This window comes from Dendropsophus ebraccatus, chromosome 11 (assembly GCF_027789765.1).
Source record: "Dendropsophus ebraccatus isolate aDenEbr1 chromosome 11, aDenEbr1.pat, whole genome shotgun sequence".
Taxonomy (NCBI): Eukaryota; Metazoa; Chordata; class Amphibia; order Anura; family Hylidae; genus Dendropsophus; species Dendropsophus ebraccatus.
In genome coordinates this window covers 70,329,730-70,350,825 of record NC_091464.1, presented here as the reverse complement: position 1 = coordinate 70,350,825, position 21,096 = coordinate 70,329,730, and the positions used below count along the sequence as shown (strand labels likewise).

Here is a 21,096-nt window from a genome sequence, read left to right as displayed (position 1 = left end):
CACGCACGGCTCACCGGCTGACCTGCGGCCCCCCTCACTCAAATAACTCAACTCTGCTAAGCAACACTCTCAACTCTGCTATGCAACGCACACAACTCTGCTATGCAACGCACACAACTCTGCTATGCAACGCACTCAACACTGCTATGCAAAGCACTCAACTCTGCTATGCTACGCTCACTCAAATAACAACTCTGCTAAGCAACACTCTCAACTCTGCTATGCAACGCATACAACTCTGCTATACAACGCACACAACTCTGCTATGCAACGCACACAACTCTGCTATGCAACGCACACAACTCTGCTATGCAACGCACACAACTCTGCTATGCAACGCACTCAACACTGCTATGCAAAGCACTCAACTCTGCTATGCTACGCTCTCAACTCTGTTATATCTTGTGGATATCAGCTCTGCTACATCATGGACCAATCAGACGTAAGCATTGCATGATGGGAGATGTAGTTTTCTGGCTGGAGCCATGTTGGATATAGTTCGGCTTTCTAAAAAACTTGTAACTCAGGAACGGAAGCAGCTAGAAAGACGGGAGACGGCTCAAAATTCTCAGGGGGACTTGGTGAGTAAGACCGGCTAGGTTTGGGAGCATTTTATTTTTTTAGCTCTTGGGGGGGAATACCCCTTTAAACAAAAGGCGGTAAAAAAACACAGAAATTAGTTTTTTTTTTTAAATGACATTATATGTATAAAAAAAAATCATAAAAAGCGATCAGTACGTTTGATCTAGAAAAAAATGTTACTAATAAAAAACAAGATCATGACGCAAAAAATGACTCCCCATGCGACTCCGTAGGTGAAAAAATAAAAGCGCTATAAGAGTCACAATAGGGCCAATATGCCTATTTGAAAAAAAGAGTTTAGCTTCCAATAAAAATGGTAAAACGTTAGAAAACCTAGTAAACCTGCATATCAAAGTGTTCAGACTGACCTATAGAATAAAGAAAAAATGCCAGTTTTACCGTAAAGTGCATTACGCAAACACGCCCCCCCCCCCAAATTTGCGAAATCACATTCTTTGACCCAAGTTCACCCTATAAATGATATTTTGGGGGTTCCGTAATTCATTTTATGGCAGATTGAAAGATGCCATTACAAAGTAAAACCTGTTCCTGAAAAAAACAAGCCCTCACATGGCCCTGTAGGTGGATAGGTGGAAAAATTAAAGAGTTATGGGTCTTAGAAGGCGAAGAGGAAAAAACGAAAATGCAAAAGTGACAATTGGCCCGGTCCTTAAGGGGTTAAAGGGGTACTCTAGCATACCAGAAAAATAAATTCTTTTAAATCAATTGGTGCAGGAAATTCTGAAAAAAGTGGGGTTCGTGCAAAAAGGAGAACTCTTTCCTGACTTGCAGATAATGCTCTGTGGGGATGCAGGACAACTGGGCTGCCAGGACAGAAGAGCTGTCATGGGGAAACAGGTACAATGGTGGTAACTTGCTAAGTTTTAGTGATATATTTAACAAAGTGAAAACAGACATATAAACACTTAGCAGTGTCCTCCCCAAAATCCTAGTTAGTTGACCTGTATTGGCCGCTAAAGAATAAACTGCCTTGTATGTATGTATGTATGTGTGTGTGTGTATGTATGTATGTATGTATGTATGTATGTGTGTGCATGTATGTATGGATGTATGTATGTGTGTATATGTATGTATGTGTGTGTCTACTATAGTACACAGTAGATAATGATGGGCGCTGTCAATCACATATAGTATACATCCATACCTTATTTTTCAGTAGCCCACTATGTCCAATGACTTTATCAAATAAATGCTTTCCCACATGTACATCGACAGCTGATAAAGGGTCATCCAGCAGGTAGATGTCCGCATCATTATATACAGCACGAGCAAGGCTGACCCGCTGCTTCTGACCTCCACTCAGATTTACACCCTGTAAACAAAAGTTAATTACATAGATAGGAATATGACACCCAAAGACATAGATTATATGTGCACAATATACATGTACAGCCATAATATCCATCCACCATTTATTATGTTGTTTTACGTCTGAAATTCTGAACACAGCGCCAATTCTGCTGCATAGACATTAATGTAAATGGTAACATTATCTACCTGCATCAACCACTAGATGGCGCTGACTGCATACTGTATTTTTAGTGAGCTCAATCCATACTATACTGTGTATGGCAGATAGACAGGGAAACCAAGGGAAAGCTGGAGTGGAACCCCCCTAAAAAATGATGCAGTCAAGCTTCTGCATTAGAGGTAATTGCAGGGAAACTCCGGGCATCCAATAGATAACCCTTACCCAATAGGGATTATTTTATTCTGTGGGTCAGTAGAAATGCAGTGACACCAATTATGTATAGTTTTATGTAATATATATTTTAATATTTTTTGCTCATTGTTCAGACTGGGACAGAACAAGCATCTCATTATCATAGAATAAGAACAAGGTGTGTCCCTCACCCTCTCGCCTATCTCGGTTTGGTCTCCATGTGGCAGAAGCTCCAGGTCTGGCAGCAGGGCGCACGCTTCCAGAACCTTCTCATAAAATGGCTTATTCATAGTCTGGCCAAAAAGAATGTTCTCCTGGAATAAGGCATTCTGTATCCAGGCCTGCTGCGACACATAGGCCACTGAGCCCTTATGGTAAGGAAGAACACAGGCTGGATTAATGCATTATAATTACTGGGTGCTTTAAGATATCAGTAACACCGGTTCTACAGATATACTTAATAAAATATCATGAATAATGTAAGAATAACTTTAAGTTTAAAGGGGCACTCCAGCAAAATTTTTGTTTCTTTCATATCATCTGGTGCCCGAAATTTGTGATTTACTTCTATTTAAAAATCTCCATCTTCCAGAACTTATGAGCTGCTGTATGTCCTGCAGGAAGTGGTGTATTCTTTACAGTCTGACACAGTGCTCTCTGCTGCCACTTATGTCCATGAAGCAGTAACAAATCCCCATAGTAAACCTCTCTTGCTGTGGACAGTTCCTGACACGGACAGAGGTGAGGTGGCAGCAGAGCAGAGAGCAATGTGTCAGACTGGAAAGAGTACATCTCTTCCTGCAGGACATAGAGCAGCTGATAAGTACTGGAAGACTTGAGATTTTTTAATAGAAGTAAATTACAAATCTCTGGCACCAGTTGATTTAATTTATTTTTTTGCTGAACTACCCCTTTACTGTAAGAAAAAACTGGCACTAGGAGCAGTTTGTAAACTGTATATCAAGTGTCTTAGAAATGTAAAAAACTTGTAGAGGACCTTCAGCATGTGACAGGAACCACACTGCGGTTATAAGGAACTTGTGTCATTCATGATGTACAGGACACTGATATATATGAATTCTTACCTTCCTCTGAACACTACCTTCCAGTCTGTTCATCTCCCCGAGGATTGCAGATAGTAAGGACGATTTTCCAGACCCAACTTGACCAACGACAGCAACTAAAGAGCCTTCAGGAATCTTTATGTGTATGCTAAAAAAAAGGTCAGATTGAGTTGATTTTGGTTTGTGTGGAAATAATACAATTCTTTATTAAAGGAGTTATCCAGTGAAAATCTTTTTCTTTCACACCAACTGATATCAGAAAGTTATATAGATTTGTAATTTACTTGTATTAAAAAATCTGAATTGTTCCCATACTTATCAGCTGCTATATGTCCTGCAGTAAGTGTTGTCTTATTTTCAGTCTGACACAGTGCTCCCTGCTGACATCTCTGGCCGAGACAGGGAGACTGTCTCGGTTTTCTAGGAATCCCCATAGAAAACCTCTCCTCTCTCTCGGACAGAGATGTCAGCAGAGAGCAGTGTGTCACACTGAAAATAAAACAACATTTCCCGCAGGAGCAGGACATACAGCAGCTGATAAGTATGGGAAGACTTGAGATTTTTTTTTTATAGAAGTAAACTACAAATCTATATAACTTTCCGATATCAGTTGATTTGAAAGAAAAGCATTTTCGCTGGAGTAACCCTTTAGTTCCTTATGATTTTTTAGAACTCTGCTTGCTGTTGTTTATTAGTTCACTTGCGATAGATTACATTTTTCCTCATCATGGGGCAAATACAGAGGGGTGCAGCTTTATAGAGCGCCTGTATTAGGGCAGTATTCGATGGCCCAATCTCACGTAGATCAGGGCTCATTTGCAAAGTCAATCACAAGGCTCAGATATGAGGCGGGGAGGGCTACACAAACCTGCTCCTTACATATAGGTTGTCTATGGAGGATGTATGACACCGTATGGCTACACAGTGACATCTGTTGGAGACTTCTGTCAGATGTATATGAAGGAACCTATAAGTCCGACATGATCCTGAACTCCTGAACTACATATACTTGTGTTATGACCACCTGATAATCCCTCTCTATTGGGTTCACTAATGCCTAAAGGGCTTCTCCAAGCTTTTTTTTACCTTTTAATGAATGGCGTGCCGATTAGAGATGAGCGAACCGGGTTCGGGTTTGAGTCGATCCGTACCCGAACTTTCGGTATTTGATTAGCTGGGGCTGCTGAATTTGGATAAAGCTCTAAGGTTGTCTGGAAAACATGGATACAGCCAATGACTATATCCATGATTTCCACATAGCCTTAGGGCTTTATCCAACTTCAGCAGCCACCGCTAATCAAATGCCGAAAGTTCAGGTTCGGATGGAATCGAGCATGCTAGAGGTTCGCTCATCTCTGGTGCCGATTCCTGGCTGATCAGCTGATTGAAGCGTCTGCTGCACATTGCGACCTATTCATTTACCAGGCACAGTGCCATAAACTAGGTAGTGGCTGTACTATGTTTTGCAGTTATCCCATTCACTTCAATGGGATTGACCACTACCAATCAGATATTTGAAGAATATGCCATTAGTATTTTGCCGTATACATTTAAAGCGAATCTGCCACCTTATCCGGTAATAGATATTAATAAAAGCACAGAAAAAAAGAAAAAAAATGGTCAGCTCTCCGAGAACACCGTTCACACTAGGCAGGAGCACGTTGCCATGGCTGAAATTGCAAACACACAAAAACACAGAAAAATGCAACAGCTCACTGCAACAGCAAGGTACAAACCCAACACAGACATGAAAATAGTTAAAAGCAGCCCCCCCCCCCAACTGCCAAAAAAAATTCCCACAAAAAAAATGAGTCTCTTGGTTACTATTTGCAAACAGCGTAAACTGCCTCACCACGGTAAGGTGGCCTCATATCGAGGCCGACCCCACACTGTAATGGCCTCTCCATGGCGTGTAATACGCCTATGCTCTGGGCATGCAAGATCCGTCTAATACCTGCAAAAATAATTGCACCACCTGGGTGAGACAGGTGGAGTGCAGAACCAAATAGAGGCAGCCACTCCTCCAACTGGAACACAGAAAAAAGGAAAAAATTGGTCAGCTCTCCTAGAACACCGTTCACACTAGACACGAGGCTGAAATTGCAAACACACAAAAACACAGAAAAATGCAACAGCTTACTGCAACAGCAATAAAAGCATTCAGAACATACCTTTGCTGCCTGTCTCTAAGTTTTTGTTTTCATTTAAAGGAGAAGTCCGGCAAAAATTTTAATTAAAGTATTGTATTGCCCCCAAAAAGTTATACAAATCCCCAATATAGACTTATTACCGGAAATGCTTATAAAGTGCCTTTTTCCCTGCACTTACTACTGAATCAAGGCTTTACTTCCTGGATAACATGGTGATGTCACTTCCTGGATAACATGATGATGTCACAACCCGAGTCCCAGAGCTGTGCGGCTGTGGCTGCTGGAGAGGATGATGGCAGAGGGATGCTTAGTGTCCCTGTGTCCCTCAGTGTCCCCCTGCCATCATCCTCTACAGCAGTCACACCCGCACAGCTCTGGGAGTCGGGTTGTGACATCACCAGGTTATCCAGGAAGTGGCATCACCAGGTTATCCAGGAAGTGACATCCCCATGTTATCCAGGAAGTGACATCCCCATTTTATCCAGGAAGTGACATCACCATGTTATCCAGGAAGTGACATCACCATGTTATCCAGGAAGTGACATCACCATGTTAACCAGGAAGTGACATCACCATGTTATCCAGGAAGTGAAGCCTTTATAAGCATTTCCTGTAATAAGTATATATTGGTGATTTGTGTAACTTTTGGGGGGCAATACAATACTTTAATAAAAATTTTCGCCGGGGCCTATCATTCTCTGGGCCCTAGCATTGCTATGCCTCACTGTACTGTATGAGGTGTAGCACTGTAAGAGCCCGGAGAATGATAGGCTCCGCCTCCTTGACACTATTCATGGCCCAAATAAAGGTGTTTTTAAATTAAAATAAAAACACAGAGAAGACAAATGACAAGCAAAACAATTGTCCTTACTCTTTTAAAATGGAGGGTCCATTTTTTTCCCACTGGAAGGAAGCACCGAGGAATCCAACTGCGTGATCTGTAGTCACGATATAATACATCAAAAAGAAATGGATCAGAAGAAAAATCACCACTATATTGCAAGTGTAAGCGAGTAGATTATAAAGCAGACTTACTCCCTTTATAGCTGGTTTCTATATTATCAGGGTCAAGTTCTTCATCGCATAGAAAATGTTGTAGTCGATTTAGAGAAACTCTAGTCTGAAAAAGAAACCAGACAGCTGGGGGTTAACACCTCTCTATTAAACTATTATCAGGTTTCATGTAAATTTAATCACTGTATATATAAGTTCTGTAGTATATCCTTGGCTTCAATACCTCACCATATTAGACTACACTAAAGAAACTTCTACCATGCCACTATGATATATCAAGACCTTTCCAAAACTGGATGTATGCTGTAAAGAGTACCTTAAAGGGTTATTCCACTGAAACATAACTTTTGATATGTTGCTGACCATGGTGAGACTAACAATTCCTAACATACTATGGAAGTCTCCTTCCCCCAGTTCTGAGCTTTTCTCTCTGTCTCCCCATCCTCCCTTCTGAGACAGCTGATGTAAACAAGTTCCTGACTGGCTGTAACTGCAACCTTGTAGCTTCTTTGTTAATTCTGGGAGGGTTAATCACAGTGAGTTCATCAGCAACTTGACCTCAGAATAATCCTTCCAACTTTAGGGTGGGTTCACACTGAGGAATTCTCGCAGATAAACTCCACGAAATTCCGTCGGCTGTGCAGACACACGGCCGCACGTCTTTCCGCCGACTCCATAGACACCATTCTATGGGCCGGCTGATTCCGCATTCCGCCAAAAGAAGTGACATGTCAGTTCTTATGGCGGAATCAGCCTGCCCATAGAATGGTGTCTATGGAGCCAGCGGAAAGGCGCGCGGCCGTGCGAACGTACAGCCGACGGAATTCCGCGGAGTTTATCCGCGAGAATTCCTCAGTGTGAACCCACCCTTACAAAGAAGCTGCAATGTTGCAGATACAGCCTGCCAGGGACTTTTTTACATCAGCCAAAGGAGGGGGAGACAGAGAGAAAGGTTCACACACAGATTTTTGTGTTTTCAGCAGAAAGCAGCAGCTCAGAACTAAGGGAAGGAGATTGAATATATAATAACTATGGAAGGAATTGATAGTCTCACCATGGGCAGCAACATATTCAAAGTTAAGTTTGAGTGGAATACGCCTTTAACTTTTAGGCGACTTTTAACATATCAGAAGTTGTAATTGGTGGGGATCTGACTGCCGAGACTCCCCCCCCTCCTAAGGATCAAAAAGTCATCTATAGGGTATACTGTACATTACCTGAACTACGGATGAGATGACTGTAGGCAAATCAAACAACGGCAGGCGCAGGATATTAAATAATGATATTGTAGTGAAAACCTTGGATGCCGTCAGGATATTGGCTTCATCTATTAAGAAATAGACTCCAAATGTGGCAATAGAAACCTTAAAAAATAAGAGTTTTTTTGGAAATGATACATCTCATAAAAATGATGCAGTTTAAGGCTAGGTTCACATACAGTAAAATAAAAGCTAAATACGGACGTAATTCTGAGTGAAAATAAAACAATGTTTGAAGAGGTAGGAAATGGAACTGCTGTATTTTGTGAAAACAAGTCGTAAGTAGAGATGAGTGAACCTGGAGCATGCTCGAGTCGATCCGAACCCGATCGTTTGGCATTTGATTAGCGGTGGCTGCTGAACTTGGATAAAGCCCTAAGGCTATGTGGAAAACATGGATATAGTCATTGGCTGTATCCATGTTTTCCAGACAACCTTAGAGCTTTATCCAAGTCCAGCAGCCCCCGCTAATCAAATACCGAACGATCGGGTTCGGATAGACTCGAACCCGAACCTGGTTCGCTCATCTCTAACCGTAAGTGTGGAGAATTAGGGATTCGTAAGGTCGTAAGTGATGTTCATTATTTGGATGGCTGTAATCAATTACAGGCGTTATTCTATATGGTGTGTGCACTGCCGGCCAATGACTCATTGAGTTAGAGCACATTATTAGGCTACATTCACAAAATGTACTTTTTAAGAAAAGAATGGGCGTTGTTTTCAATTTTCACAACGGCCGTTCTTTTCCTAATTAAAATGGTTTGCATTGAAGTCAATGCAAACAGTGGCCGCTGTGCACACAATGTATTAAACGGACGTCAAAATAAAGATTGTGTCAATTATTTCTGGACTTTATGCAATTTGCATACATCTAAAATCACGGCCATCCTTTATAGCCTAACACTGAAAAAACATCCATATTTTGACCTAAAAATTACGGACATATTTTTCCTTTATTTTACGGTGTGTGAATATAGCCTAAACATTAAAGGGATAGAGAATGGATGAGAGAGGCAACTTCTTTCAAATCAAAGTTATATACATTTGTAATTTACTTCTATTTAAAAATCTCTAGTCTTCCTGTACTTATCAGACGTATGTCCTGCAGGAAGTGGTGTATTCTTTCCAGACTGACACAGTGCTCTCTGCTGCCACCTCTGTCCATGTCAGGAACTGTCCAGTGCAGTAGCAAATCCTCATAGACAGAGGTGGCAGCAGAGAGCACTGTGTCAGTCTGGAAAGAATACACCAATTCCTGCAGGACACACAGCAGCTAATAAGTACTGGAAGACTTGAGATTTTAAATAGAAGTATTTTATGAATCTGTATAATCTGTTGATTTGAAAGTTTTTTTTCCGCCAGATTAGTGCCTTAATATAATGTGATTGATGTTACTTATCTGGATGACAAAACACAGGACAGAAAATGTATAGCTATTGCTATTACAGGGGATTAGAAGTCAGTGCAGGCCGCTTACCAGGAAGGGGATACAGGTTAATGTCAGCATTGAGAACGTAGTCAAGTAACCTGAAGATTTTAGCACTTCCATTTCACGTTCCCGAATATCAACCACTTTATTCTGATATGAAGGTTCCCAGGCGTACAGCTTCAATATCTGCAACAATACATCAACAGATCAGTCACGGATCTTACATTCTATATCACCTGCAGCTCTCCAGCTGTTGGAAACCTACAATTTCCATCATGTCTGGGCAGCTGAAGCTAAAGCTTTGGCTGTCCAGGCATGATGGGAGTTGTAGTTTTGCAATAGCTGGAGGGATGCAGGTTTGTCACACATAATCCGCTTTGATTATGTGGAATTTGATTACAAGTATGAACTTACCTCTCCCTGTGCCCGCAGGGACTGGCCTTGGGACCCCAGCAGGGTTCTGGGATCTCTGGAGCTGACACGTCCCGACCCAGCTGATGGACTGGCCGCTCAGCTAGTCAGTGACTGAGGTGGGATGCCATGCCAGTCACTGATTGGCTGATCGGCAACTCCATCAGCCGGGACACGCCTTTCCCCCCTTGAGTTGTGACGTCATTACAACTCGGAGGGAAAATGCCTTCCGGCGGGGTCCCGAGGCCGGTCCCGTCACTCACCATCCTGATCAAAATGGCTGCGGCAGGCCAGCGCACTGATTGGCGGAGCGGGACGTCCAGACGCCCCTGAAGCAAGCCGGAGCATGGAGCAGGTAAGTATGCTCCGTCCGGCAGGGCGCTAACAGGATGGTCCTCCTTACATCCGTCCTGTGTGTTTGTACCCTATAGGGGAGATTTATCAAACATGGTGTAAAGTAAAACTGGCTCAGTTGCCCCTAGCAACCAATCAAATTCCACCTTTTATTTTCCAAAGAGTCTGTGAGGAATGAAAGGTGGAATCTGATTGGTTGCTAGGGGCAACTGAGCCAGTTTCACTTTACACCATGTTTGATAAATCTCCCCCAAAATGTTCTATTCACGTCATAATATATGGACAGAGAGAGATGCTTTGGCTGCATTCACACGTTCCATGTTCCTCACGGAACATGGACGTGGAATGCCTGTAACGGACTCTCCCCCGCCCAGGCAGCATCTGTAATTAGATGCTGGGAGCCAGGGCCGTCTTACCCATTGGGCATGGTAGGCGGCTGCCCGGGGGCCCTTGCATCCTAGGGGGCCCCTGCCCGCTGTCACAGCGGGCAGGGGCCCACTAGGACGCAAGGGTCCCCGGGCAGCCGCCTACCATGCCCAATGGGTAAGACGGCCCTGCGCGCCCCCCCTTCCCCTTCTCTTGCGACCGCAAGCACTTTCTTGCTTGCGGTCGCAAGAGGAAATCCGGCCCCCGGCTGATGCGTCGCTCCCTGGGGGATTCTCAGGGAGCGCACGCATCAGGAACCTTAGTGCGCGTCGCTGGGACTTCCTGTACCGGAAGTCCCGGCCCGGGCGCACACTAAGCTTCCGGATGTGTGCGCTCCCTGAGAATCCCCTAGGGAGCGACGCATCAGCCGGGGGCAGAAGAGGAAAAGAAGCAGCGACAAGGGAGTGCTGGTAGGTGAGTTGTGTGTTTGTTTGTTTTTTATCTGCTGTGCAGGGGTGAGTGATCTATACGGGGGAGGGGTTGGATACAGGGGGAGCCATCTATAAGGGGGGAATACGGGGGAGCCATCTATGGGGGGGGATACAGGGGGGAGCCATCTATACGAGGGGGGGATACAGGGGGGAGCCATCTATAGGGGGGGATACAGGGGGAGCCATCTATACGAGGGGGGGGGGGATACAGGGGGGAGCCATCTATACGAGGGTGGGATACAGGGGGGAGCCATCTATAGGGGGGATACAGGGGGGAGCCATCTATAAGGGGGGAATACGGGGGAGCCATCTATAGGGGGGGATACAGGGGGAGCCATCTATACGAGGGTGGGATACAGGGGGGAGCCATCTATAAGGGGAGAATACGGGGAGCCATATATAGGGGGGATACAGGGGGGAGCCATCTATAATGGGGGAATACGGGGGAGTAATCTATAAGGGGGGAATACGGGGGAGCCATCTATAGGGGGGGGATACAGGGGGGAGCCATCTATAAGGGGCCAATACAGATGTGCAGTGTATAGAGAGATGAGTATGGTGACAGAGTGTGGAGCCTAATATGTTTGTCTGGCAGATTCTGTGGATTCGTGGCTCGGAGAAGTTCTCATAACGGCACAGGGCAAATGGAAAAGAAGATGAAAAGGGAAGAACTTTGATAAGAGAAGATGTCCCCTGTGAGTCACTTGATGTATCTGCACTGTAATGTTTATGGTGTACAGATCCTGTGTATAGCTGGGTCCCTCTATATGACTGGACGAGGTGATAGTGATCTGTGTACAGTGGATTAGTCAGTAGGTGGTGTTAGTCAGTATGCGGTGGTTATCTGGCATATATATAGAGAAGGGCAAAACAACATGTCTCATATATACAGAGGGGCAACAACATGATTATTATATTATATATGAACCATGTTGTTTCCCTGTATACTGTATACAGGGAAACAACATGGTTCTCATATATAATAGTCATGTTGTTGCCCCTCTGTATATATGAGACATGTTGCACTGGTGTGACAATAAACCCTGCAGATTGCTGTTGGAAGTGCTGTCTCCATTGCGTTTTTTGGATACTTTGAAGCCAACCTGGTCTGGTTTGGTGAGGCATGCACGCACGTTTATTTTTTTTTTTTGTGCTGCTGAGAGACTGTGTTGTGAATTAAAGTTTATGTTAACAATAATTTTATTTTTTATTGTACGTAAATGTACTGGCTAGGGGCGGGGTTGCAAAGATGGGGGGGTTTTAATGGCGGCGGCCATGGGGGGTGGGGCCCAAATCGCACCTCTGCCCAGGGGCCCATAATGCTGTTAAGACGGCCCTGCTGGGAGCGGGGAACTGTAGAGATATGCGCTGCGCTGTAATGAATCAGCCGCGTGGCGCTGTCACCACAGCGCGCGCATATCTGTACAGTTCCCCCCCTCCCAGCATCTAATTACAGATGCTGCCTGGGCGGGGGAGAGTCCGTTGCAGGAATCCCACGTCCGTTTTCTGTGAGGAACACGGAACGTGTGAATGCAGCCTTTGTAGATTATTTGTAGATGATCTCCTCCTTATCCATATGGGTGATGTATGACGGACTACTACTGTATAGTACTCTTGGAAATGGGCAGTGTCGGACTAGGGTATCTGGGGCCCACCAGAGGAAATGATACTGGGGGCCCACTAATGAAGAATCAGTGAGAAACGACATGTCAGTCAGTATTTCTTCAGGTTCCAAAGCTAGGGGCCCACCAGAGGATTCTCCGGTCCGCCGGTGGGCCAGTCTGACACTGGAAATGGGTTTCCTAAAATGGTAAAATGATGAGGATAACTTACATGTATACATTTGCAAATAGCACCTATACCTGCACAGGCAGGGAGGAAATATTGCACACTATACTATAGATATGTCCCGTACCTTTATTCCATGTAAGATTTCATTCAGTAGTTTGATGCGCTGATCTTTACTCTTCAAGTGACTTTTCTATGGAGAGAAGGATTATAGCAGCTACTAGATGACTTGCCGTCACATACAGGAAACATCAAATATGACTTTAATAAAAGCGTCTGACGTGTTATGAGTTTTTATCATTCAGGGTACAGGTGTTCAGACTCCACCAATTGTGAGATAGAAGAGAAGTGCTCAACTAAGGGCTCCACTCTCCGAAACATATCTGACCATATAGCTGCCCCACCTTTCCCATATAGTTAAAGATTTTTTAAAACATTTCTTCTTACAATTCTTTCATAGTTATACAACTTTGTGATGTATCTTGATTAAAAAATGTTGTTGCTTTTTTAGACATGTATACATTCAGTAACAGCAAAAAGGGTGACACATCTCCTCTGCTGCTACCAATGCTTGTCTTGGGAACTGTAGGGCTGCTCAAGCGCTATATATGTATACAGGTGTATACATATATAAATGCAGCATTAGTGTTAATCAACCTCCCCTGATGTCTATTCTAATATATGTTAGCATTCAAATAGACATTAGGGTTAGGTAAGCTGTCTGTGTCAGCAGTGCTGCAGCCACGACGCAGCTAACCAGAGCGAGGGGTAACTGACAGTTATCCCTGCTCACACCGCTATCCTGTGCCGCATATGCAGTGCAGGTGAAACAGACAGCTTTTCCAAGCCTAATGCCTTTTCTAATACTGATATGCATTAAAAAAAAGCACTGGGGGAAGCTCAGTACTATTAACGCTTTTGAATATAATCGTGTTAGGACTAGGGCTTGAGTAGCCCTGCAATACCCTACACAGCCTTTAAAGGCAGCAAAGGTAACATGTCTGCTAGTCGATGTAAAAAAAAATGTAAAAATTTTATTTTGACAGAATACCCCTTTAATATCTTTGTGTAATATTAGGAAACTTATACAATACCTTTAGCTGCTTAACTTTTGCAGCAATATATGCATTTAAAGGTATAACCAAGACCAGCACAGCCACTCCGGCCAGAACGGACGGCCCAAGCTCCTGCCACAGGAAGACAATAGCCATGAAGATCTGGAATGGAGCCGACCACAGCAGGTTAAGGTTCACTGTCAGGTCCATGAGCTGCTGCGCATCCGATGACATCAGGTTCACCAGTTCACCTGTTGTAAACTTTCTTTTAGTAGAATTGGCCAAATTTAAGGACTAAAGGGAAAAAAAAGATTTTTCTATAAAAATAAAAGAGGTAAATAGAAGGTACATAATTCTACACAGCAGTGCCAAAGGAATCCTACTATGAAAACTAGCTGGGAATTGGGCTCCAAGTCATGGGGGTGGGGTCATTCTCCATGATAAAAAAAAAATTGAGAAAAACTGGTATGTTTTTATGCCATCTCATTCCGAGACTAAAAGTAAAAAAAAAATTTCTTTGTTTATTAAAGGTAACATGTAGGGGGAGACTTACCAAGATGCGCCCCAGGCGCACGGCATAAAAAAGGGACGGAATCACCACTTTTCCACGGCGTTCACCAAACGTATCCTTTATCCTTAAGAGGGGTACCCTGGTGACCAGGGAAAGGGCTTTATTTAAGACTGGTGTAGTCTTGATAAATGTGGAGTGGAATTGTGGATTTTTTTTTTTCTAAAAAGTGTCCCATGTCACAAGTGAAGGTTTTTTTCCCCAGTATGACACGGTGCTGCCGCCTCTGTCCAGGACAGGATTATAGAGATTTGCCACTGCTCTGGACAGTTCCTGACATAGACAGAGGTGGCAGCAGAGAGCACTGTGTCAGACTGAAAGGACCTGCAGGACATACAGCAGCTGATAAGTACCGGAAGACCTAGTATTTCACAAATCTGTATAAGGCTGGAAACACATGACAGGTTTTTTTTTAAACTGTCACTGCAGTTTTTTGTGCCCAAACCAGAAGAGGTCCTCCCATTTGAATCCTTTTCTGGGTTGGGCACACAATCAGCAGAGGCATTTTTCAAAAAAAAAAAGCTGCTGCATGTGTTTCCTGCCTAACTTTCTAACATCAGTTGATTTAAAAGAAATAAATGCTATAGCGGAATAGTATAACAGCTGGTGTGTTTTGGGCAGATTACAATGCCATCCTGCAGGTTTACAATTACACAATATAGTAGACAGGGACAGCAAACAAGTATGAATCAGCAAGGGACGTCAGGGCTTGTGACTGCTTTCTTGTGACACTTAGAATCTAACAGGAATATTAGTTTCATTTCCAATATTTCCACCTCTGTCAGTGTCAGGAACTGTCCAGAGCAGGAGAGGTTTTCTGTGCGGAATTGCCGCTGCTCTGGGCAGTTCCTGACATGGACAGAGGTGGCAGCAAAAAGGACATTGTCAGACTGGAAAGAAAACATCACTTCCTGCAGGACATACAGCAGCTGATAAGTACTTGAAGAATGGAGATTTTTTAAATATAAGTAAATTACAAATCTGTATAACTTTCTGACACTAAGAAGCAGAGGGGCTTTTGGGTCCACTGAAGCAAAACAACATCTGCCCTTATAGCCATGCCTCTGGGTGCCCCCCAGCTTTCCCATACATGCTATTCCTAAACAATATAAGGTTACTCAATGACTATTACAGCCTATTGTAAGATTTTAGTACTGAATACTCTGCTAGTTTGCAGTAATCAGTAAAGTTGAAGAACTCCTTTAGCCAACCGCATCATAAAAGCACACAATATTAATGATTAATGTGGGCTGTGAGTATCAGCGGTGCGGGTTACATCACTAAGGTGTGAGTCACGGCTGAGCGCAGTCTACACCTGGGTGTGTCAGATGGACGCCAGACCACACTAAGCTACAATATCACAGGGCCATATACCAAGTAACCGCATCGGATCTTTAACCCTTTAAGAATGGAGGCGGTTTTGGCCTAGAAGCTTATGTTCATATTTGCCTTTCCTATGCTGTATGAAGCCAGTATCCAGGAGCAGATCTCTAGGAGAACGTGTGAGGATCTTGCAGTGTTTGTTCTCCCTGCGGTTTCCGTATTTGCTGCTCTAGGGAACCGCTGAACATATGGATTGTATGTATGCGGATCTACCTCAGACACAACTAGGCAATGGTCTCACAATTCTCACAGGAAATCCATCACTGACAGCACGGCTCCTCAATGCGTCACTACTGTGCGATCCTTTCTCATAGCTCATGACAAAATTTTACAAATAATACCTCAATTTATCTTTAAATTTATGGCCTGAACCCAATAAAACATAAAAAAGGACAAAATGAGCTATGTTAAAGGGCTTATCAGGGAAGATATAAAAGCAATACATTTCCTTTCAGTTCTCCACTTCTGCTATCCTTCTGAGACGGCAACAATATAAAGTATTTCTATTGCTCCTCCCAGATAACCCTATTAAAGGGGTTATCCAGTAAATAAATATATAGTGTTGTGACGCGCCAAGTACTATAATACCTTAATGCAATCAATGGTTACAATAAAACCACACTAAACTGATCCTTAATATGTTATGCAGCTCACCAAGTCCGTGTATGTGGTATTGCTTAGATCTGTAGTCTTCCACGTCCGCGATACGGCTTCCTCGAGGATGCTGGAATTGGATACTTCAGTGTAGTCAATGGAGCTAGTTAATCCTGTTGCTGCAAGTTCATTCAAAAAAGTGCATTCCAATTGCAAGGCGCGAGCCCTGGCCGGTGGAGTGTACCACACTTGCTGGGATAATCCTAAGCGAGAATCCTTCTGTGACATCACAGACACCACAGATCGATGGGTTATCCAGCACTACAAAAGCATGGCCACTTTCTTTCAGAGACAACACGACTCTTGTCTCCAGTTCAGGTGCGGTTTGCAATTAAGCTCCATTCACTTCAATGGAACTGAGCAGCAAAACCCCGCCCAAGCTGGAGACAAGAGTGGGGCTGTCTCTGGAAGAAAGTGGCCATGTTTTTGTAGCGCTGGATAACCCCTTTTAGTTATGTTGCTAAATCAGGCACTGCTGCAACCATAGAAGGGCTTGTGATGGGTGCTTCACCAATTAAGGGCAACCTAACAACAAATGGAGGTGCCTCACTATCAACTGAGGGTACCTCACCAACAACTGGGAGAATGTCACCAACAACTGAGGGTACCTCACCAACAACTGTGAGAATCTCACCAACAACTGAGGGTACCTCACAAACAACTAAGGGTACCTCACCAACAATTGGGAGAATCTCACCAACAACTGAGGGTGCCTCACCAACAACTGGGAGAATCTCACCAACAACTGAGAGTACCTCACCAACAACTCAGAGAATCTCACCAACAACTGAGGGTACCTCACCAACAACTGGAAGAACCTCACCAACAACTGAGGGTACCTCACCAACAACTGGGAGAATGTCACCAACAACTGAGGGTACCTCACCAACAACTGGGAGAATGTCACCAACAACTGAGGGTACCTCACCAACAACTGGGAGAATCTCACCAACAACTGAGGGTACCTCACCAACAACTGGGAGAATGTCACCAACAACTGAGGGTACCTCACCAACAACTGGGAGAACCTCACCAACAACTGAGGGTACCTCACCAACAACTGGGAGAATGTCACCAACAACTGAGGGTACCTCACCAACAACTGGGAGAATGTCACCAACAACTGAGGGTACCTCACCAACAACTGGGAGAATGTCACCAACAACTGAGGGTACCTCACCAACAACTGGGAGAATGTCACCAACAACTGAGGGTACCTCACCAAAAACTGGGAGAATCTCACCAACAACTGAGGGTACCTCACCAACAACTGGGAGAATCTCACCAACAACTGAGGGTACCTCACCAACAACTGAGGGTACCTCACCAACAACTGGGAGAATCTCACCAACAACTGAGGGTACCTCACCAACAACTGAGGGTACCTCACCAACAACTGGGAGAATCTCACCAACAACTGAGGGTACCTCACCAACAACTGGGAGAATCTCACCAACAACTGAGGGTACCTCACCAACAACTGGGAGAATCTCACCAACAACTGAGGGTACCTCACCAACAACTGAGGGTACCTCACCAACAACTGGGAGAATCTCACCAACAACTGAGGGTACCTCACCAACAACTGAGAGATCCTCGCCAACAACCCAGGGCACCTCAACAACAACTGGGAGAACCTCACCAACAACTGAGGGTACCTCACCAACAACTGGGAGAATCTCACCAACAACTGAGGGTACCTCACCAACAACTGGGAGAATCTCACCAACAACTGAGGGTACCTCACCAACAACTGGGAGAATCTCACCAACAACTGAGGGTACCTCACCAACAACTGAGGGTACCTCACCAACAACTGGGAGAATCTCACCAACAACTGAGGGTACCTCACCAACAACTGAGAGATCCTCGCCAACAACCCAGGGCACCTCAACAACAACTGGGAGAATGTCACCAACAAAAGAAAAAGCAAAGTCTTCTAGTATCAGATGGTTATTTCCACTTATCCTTTTTTTAGGTTCAAGATTGTGTTCTGAATAGTTTCATTCTCCATCTATATTTCTGTAGGAGCTCTGTTCTTCTGACTTGGTAAATGACATTATTCCTGCAGCAGGCAGCTACCACTACAAGGCGCGAATTATATATAGATCCATACAGCCAGTATTAAACTCTATGGGAACTGTCAGTGAGTATTGAGCATATTAGTGTCATGGAGAGCACTGCAGGACCAGGCTTTTTCAAGTGGTCTAACACATTTGAAATTCTGTCCCTATCCACTAAGCCACACCCACTTTCAATAAACCACACCCCCTGTGAATAAACCACACCCCCTGACACTAAGTCACATACCTTGTTGGTCAAGTCACAAAAGAGTGTCTAAAACACACAATTATTGTAGCAGATATTATAAGATTATACATTGTAATCACATGTAAAGTAATTCACCTTTTTATATATGATCCCGGTGACAGCGGTTTTTATCTTCACCGCAGTTAGCATATTAAAACGTTGATAAAGCTGTAGGAGGAACGTCTGCAGGATGGTGACTATGAAAAGTGCAAGTGCCAGCAGATAGCCGGTCCTGACCCCCTCCGATCGTTCCTCACAGAAAGCAATCATTTTCCTGTGAGCAATAAAGCACTTCAGTAACCTGGAACTATTACCAGTGATAATACAGGTGACAACCTTACACTAATACACAGAATGTAATATAAAGAATCAGAGCTGCAGTGTAACGTACAATGGCCAGAGCAGCACTATCATTAGCTGGTATATATAGCATTATATCTTGGAGTCTATTCAGACACTAGCAGTAATGTACGGACCTCAGTCACCATCTTCTGTCCCTCCCTCCTGACATTTGCTCTTGTATCACAAGTTCTGCAACACCCAAGGCAAAAAACCATGACGGCACCACAGTAGGATAATGCAACCGAGTAGGCATGTCACTCACTTTAGTATCTGAGGGCTCGTAAAGGCCAGGAGATCAGCAACTACTTTCATGAGGGCCACATGGATGAGCGAGTACTTGAACGTGTTCCACAGTGCCCGCACCAGAGACGCCTTCCTGTGCCCAGGATCCTGGCAATAAAAAAAGACCAGTGAGACCCCAGTCCGGAAGTTGTTTTTTTTTTAGGGCTGCTGAAATTTGACACCTGTGATATACAGTTTTATGTCATGTATCTCTTTTCTTTTTTGTTAGGAGTCCAGTGGAAGGTCCCGACCAGATATCTTCGTAGGTAACTTCAAGCAGAGAAGACTGCCAATCACTTAGTTGGACCGCCCACTGGACTTCTAAACCCAGAATCAGCAGGGATTTACATCTACAGAATACTGTTACACTGAATCTTTTTCCATAAAACTAAACACTAAAGGGGTATTCCGATTAAAACTTACTTTTCGCCCCCGGCCTTCCTTGTTTTGAATATGACTACCGGTCTGCATGTAAACCCGCAGTTCTATTCATCCTATATGGAGACGCCAGAAAGAGCTGAATGCTGTCATGTGCTGACCCACGGCTGTACTCAAAACAATAGGGCTGGAGGGCAATCTGGGGATCACCGGGGGCAGGGAGGTCGGACCCTCGCAAACTCTTACTTGTCCCCTATTCACAAGATAGGGGACAAGTAAGTTTTAATCGTAGAACCCCTTTAATCTATACAATACCTCCTCTATAGCATTCTGCCTGCAGAGCAGATAGCATTTTCACTACAACAGGATCCCTTTAAGGACATCTCTGTTCTTTTTACCTACCTTTCTGCCTTGTGTGAAAATCTCCTTTCTCCAGTTTTCCTCAAATGGCGGGATAACACGATAAGCAGAGTCATCTCCATTCAGCTCAACTAGATCTTTTCTTTCCAATGGTTTCTTATAGCCAAGTTTTATGATTCTGTAAAGAATTAAATAACATATGTATGAAGTGTAGTGGAAATAGTAATCCTGGTTTACATGTCTGAAGGATGCTGAAGTAGTCTGTCATGTACAATAAGTCTTGAATTTTCTCAAAGGGGTACTTTGTATAATTTTTTTTTTTTTTTAAATCAACTTGTGTCAGAAAGTTATACACATTTGTAATTTACTTCTATCTAAAAAATAGAAGTACTTCCAGTACTTATCAGCTGCAGAAAGTGGTGTATCCTTTCCAGTCTGACACAAGTGCTCAGTGCTGCCACCTGTCCATGACATGAACTGTCCAGAGCAGTTTTCTATGGGGATTTGCTACTGCTCTGGACAGTTCCTGACATGGATAGAGGTGGCAGCAGAGAGCGCTGTGTCAGTAATTTACAAATCCGTATAACTTTCTGACACTGGTTAATTTAAAAAAAATATTTTCCCCTTTAAAATATTAGGAATCAGCATAAGCTGTACTTTCTTGGCATATTGCAAATGAAACAACTGTAGGCTTAACCTGTGCCTGCGGCATCTAGGCGGCTCCCCCTATTATGAAATCCCTGCTCCTCACTGCAATAGCAAGGTTGCGGATGGCTTTCCATGGCAGTCAGGGGCCTAAAGAAGGTCCTCAGCCGGCCGTAGCTGTGTGACCTAATCAATGGCCAATTAACCTGTTACTGACCAGCAATAATGATAAAGGCTATGTTCTCACACAAGTTCGCCTGTTGGACATAATTTTCCTACTGGATTCTATTGGATACAATGGGAGAGTGGCTCTTTGTTCACGCACAGTTTCAGTGTACCTATCGGTGGAAAAAGATTCTGACATGTCATCAGTTATTGTTTATGGAACGTGCCAACATAAAAACTATTGGCCAGATTTATCAAACATGGCGTAAAGTGAAACTGGCTCAGTTTCCCCTAGCAACCAATCAGATTCTACCTTTCATTTTCCAAAGAGTCTGTGAGGAATGAAAGGTGGAATCTGATCG

The 21,096-nt window shown here is 43.8% G+C and overlaps 1 protein-coding gene across 2 annotated transcripts in view; it reads right to left on the bottom strand.

Moving 5' to 3' along the window:
- The window catches only part of LOC138767967 (multidrug resistance-associated protein 1-like), a 46,542-nt gene that overhangs the window by 22,854 nt on the left and 2,592 nt on the right, over positions 1–21,096 (bottom strand). For both annotated transcript variants that reach the window (XM_069945897.1, XM_069945898.1), the window contains exons 3-14: positions 19,967–20,102; positions 19,167–19,294; positions 18,659–18,836; positions 13,687–13,941; positions 12,720–12,785; positions 9,231–9,368; positions 7,712–7,858; positions 6,516–6,600; positions 6,352–6,418; positions 3,352–3,478; positions 2,458–2,634; positions 1,748–1,915 (exon numbers count right to left, since the gene is read on the bottom strand). In XM_069945897.1, the coding sequence (XP_069801998.1) occupies positions 1,748–1,915; positions 2,458–2,634; positions 3,352–3,478; positions 6,352–6,418; positions 6,516–6,600; positions 7,712–7,858; positions 9,231–9,368; positions 12,720–12,785; positions 13,687–13,941; positions 18,659–18,836; positions 19,167–19,294; positions 19,967–20,102 (1,672 nt within the window). The remainder of the gene's footprint in view (positions 1–1,747; positions 1,916–2,457; positions 2,635–3,351; positions 3,479–6,351; positions 6,419–6,515; positions 6,601–7,711; positions 7,859–9,230; positions 9,369–12,719; positions 12,786–13,686; positions 13,942–18,658; positions 18,837–19,166; positions 19,295–19,966; positions 20,103–21,096) is intronic.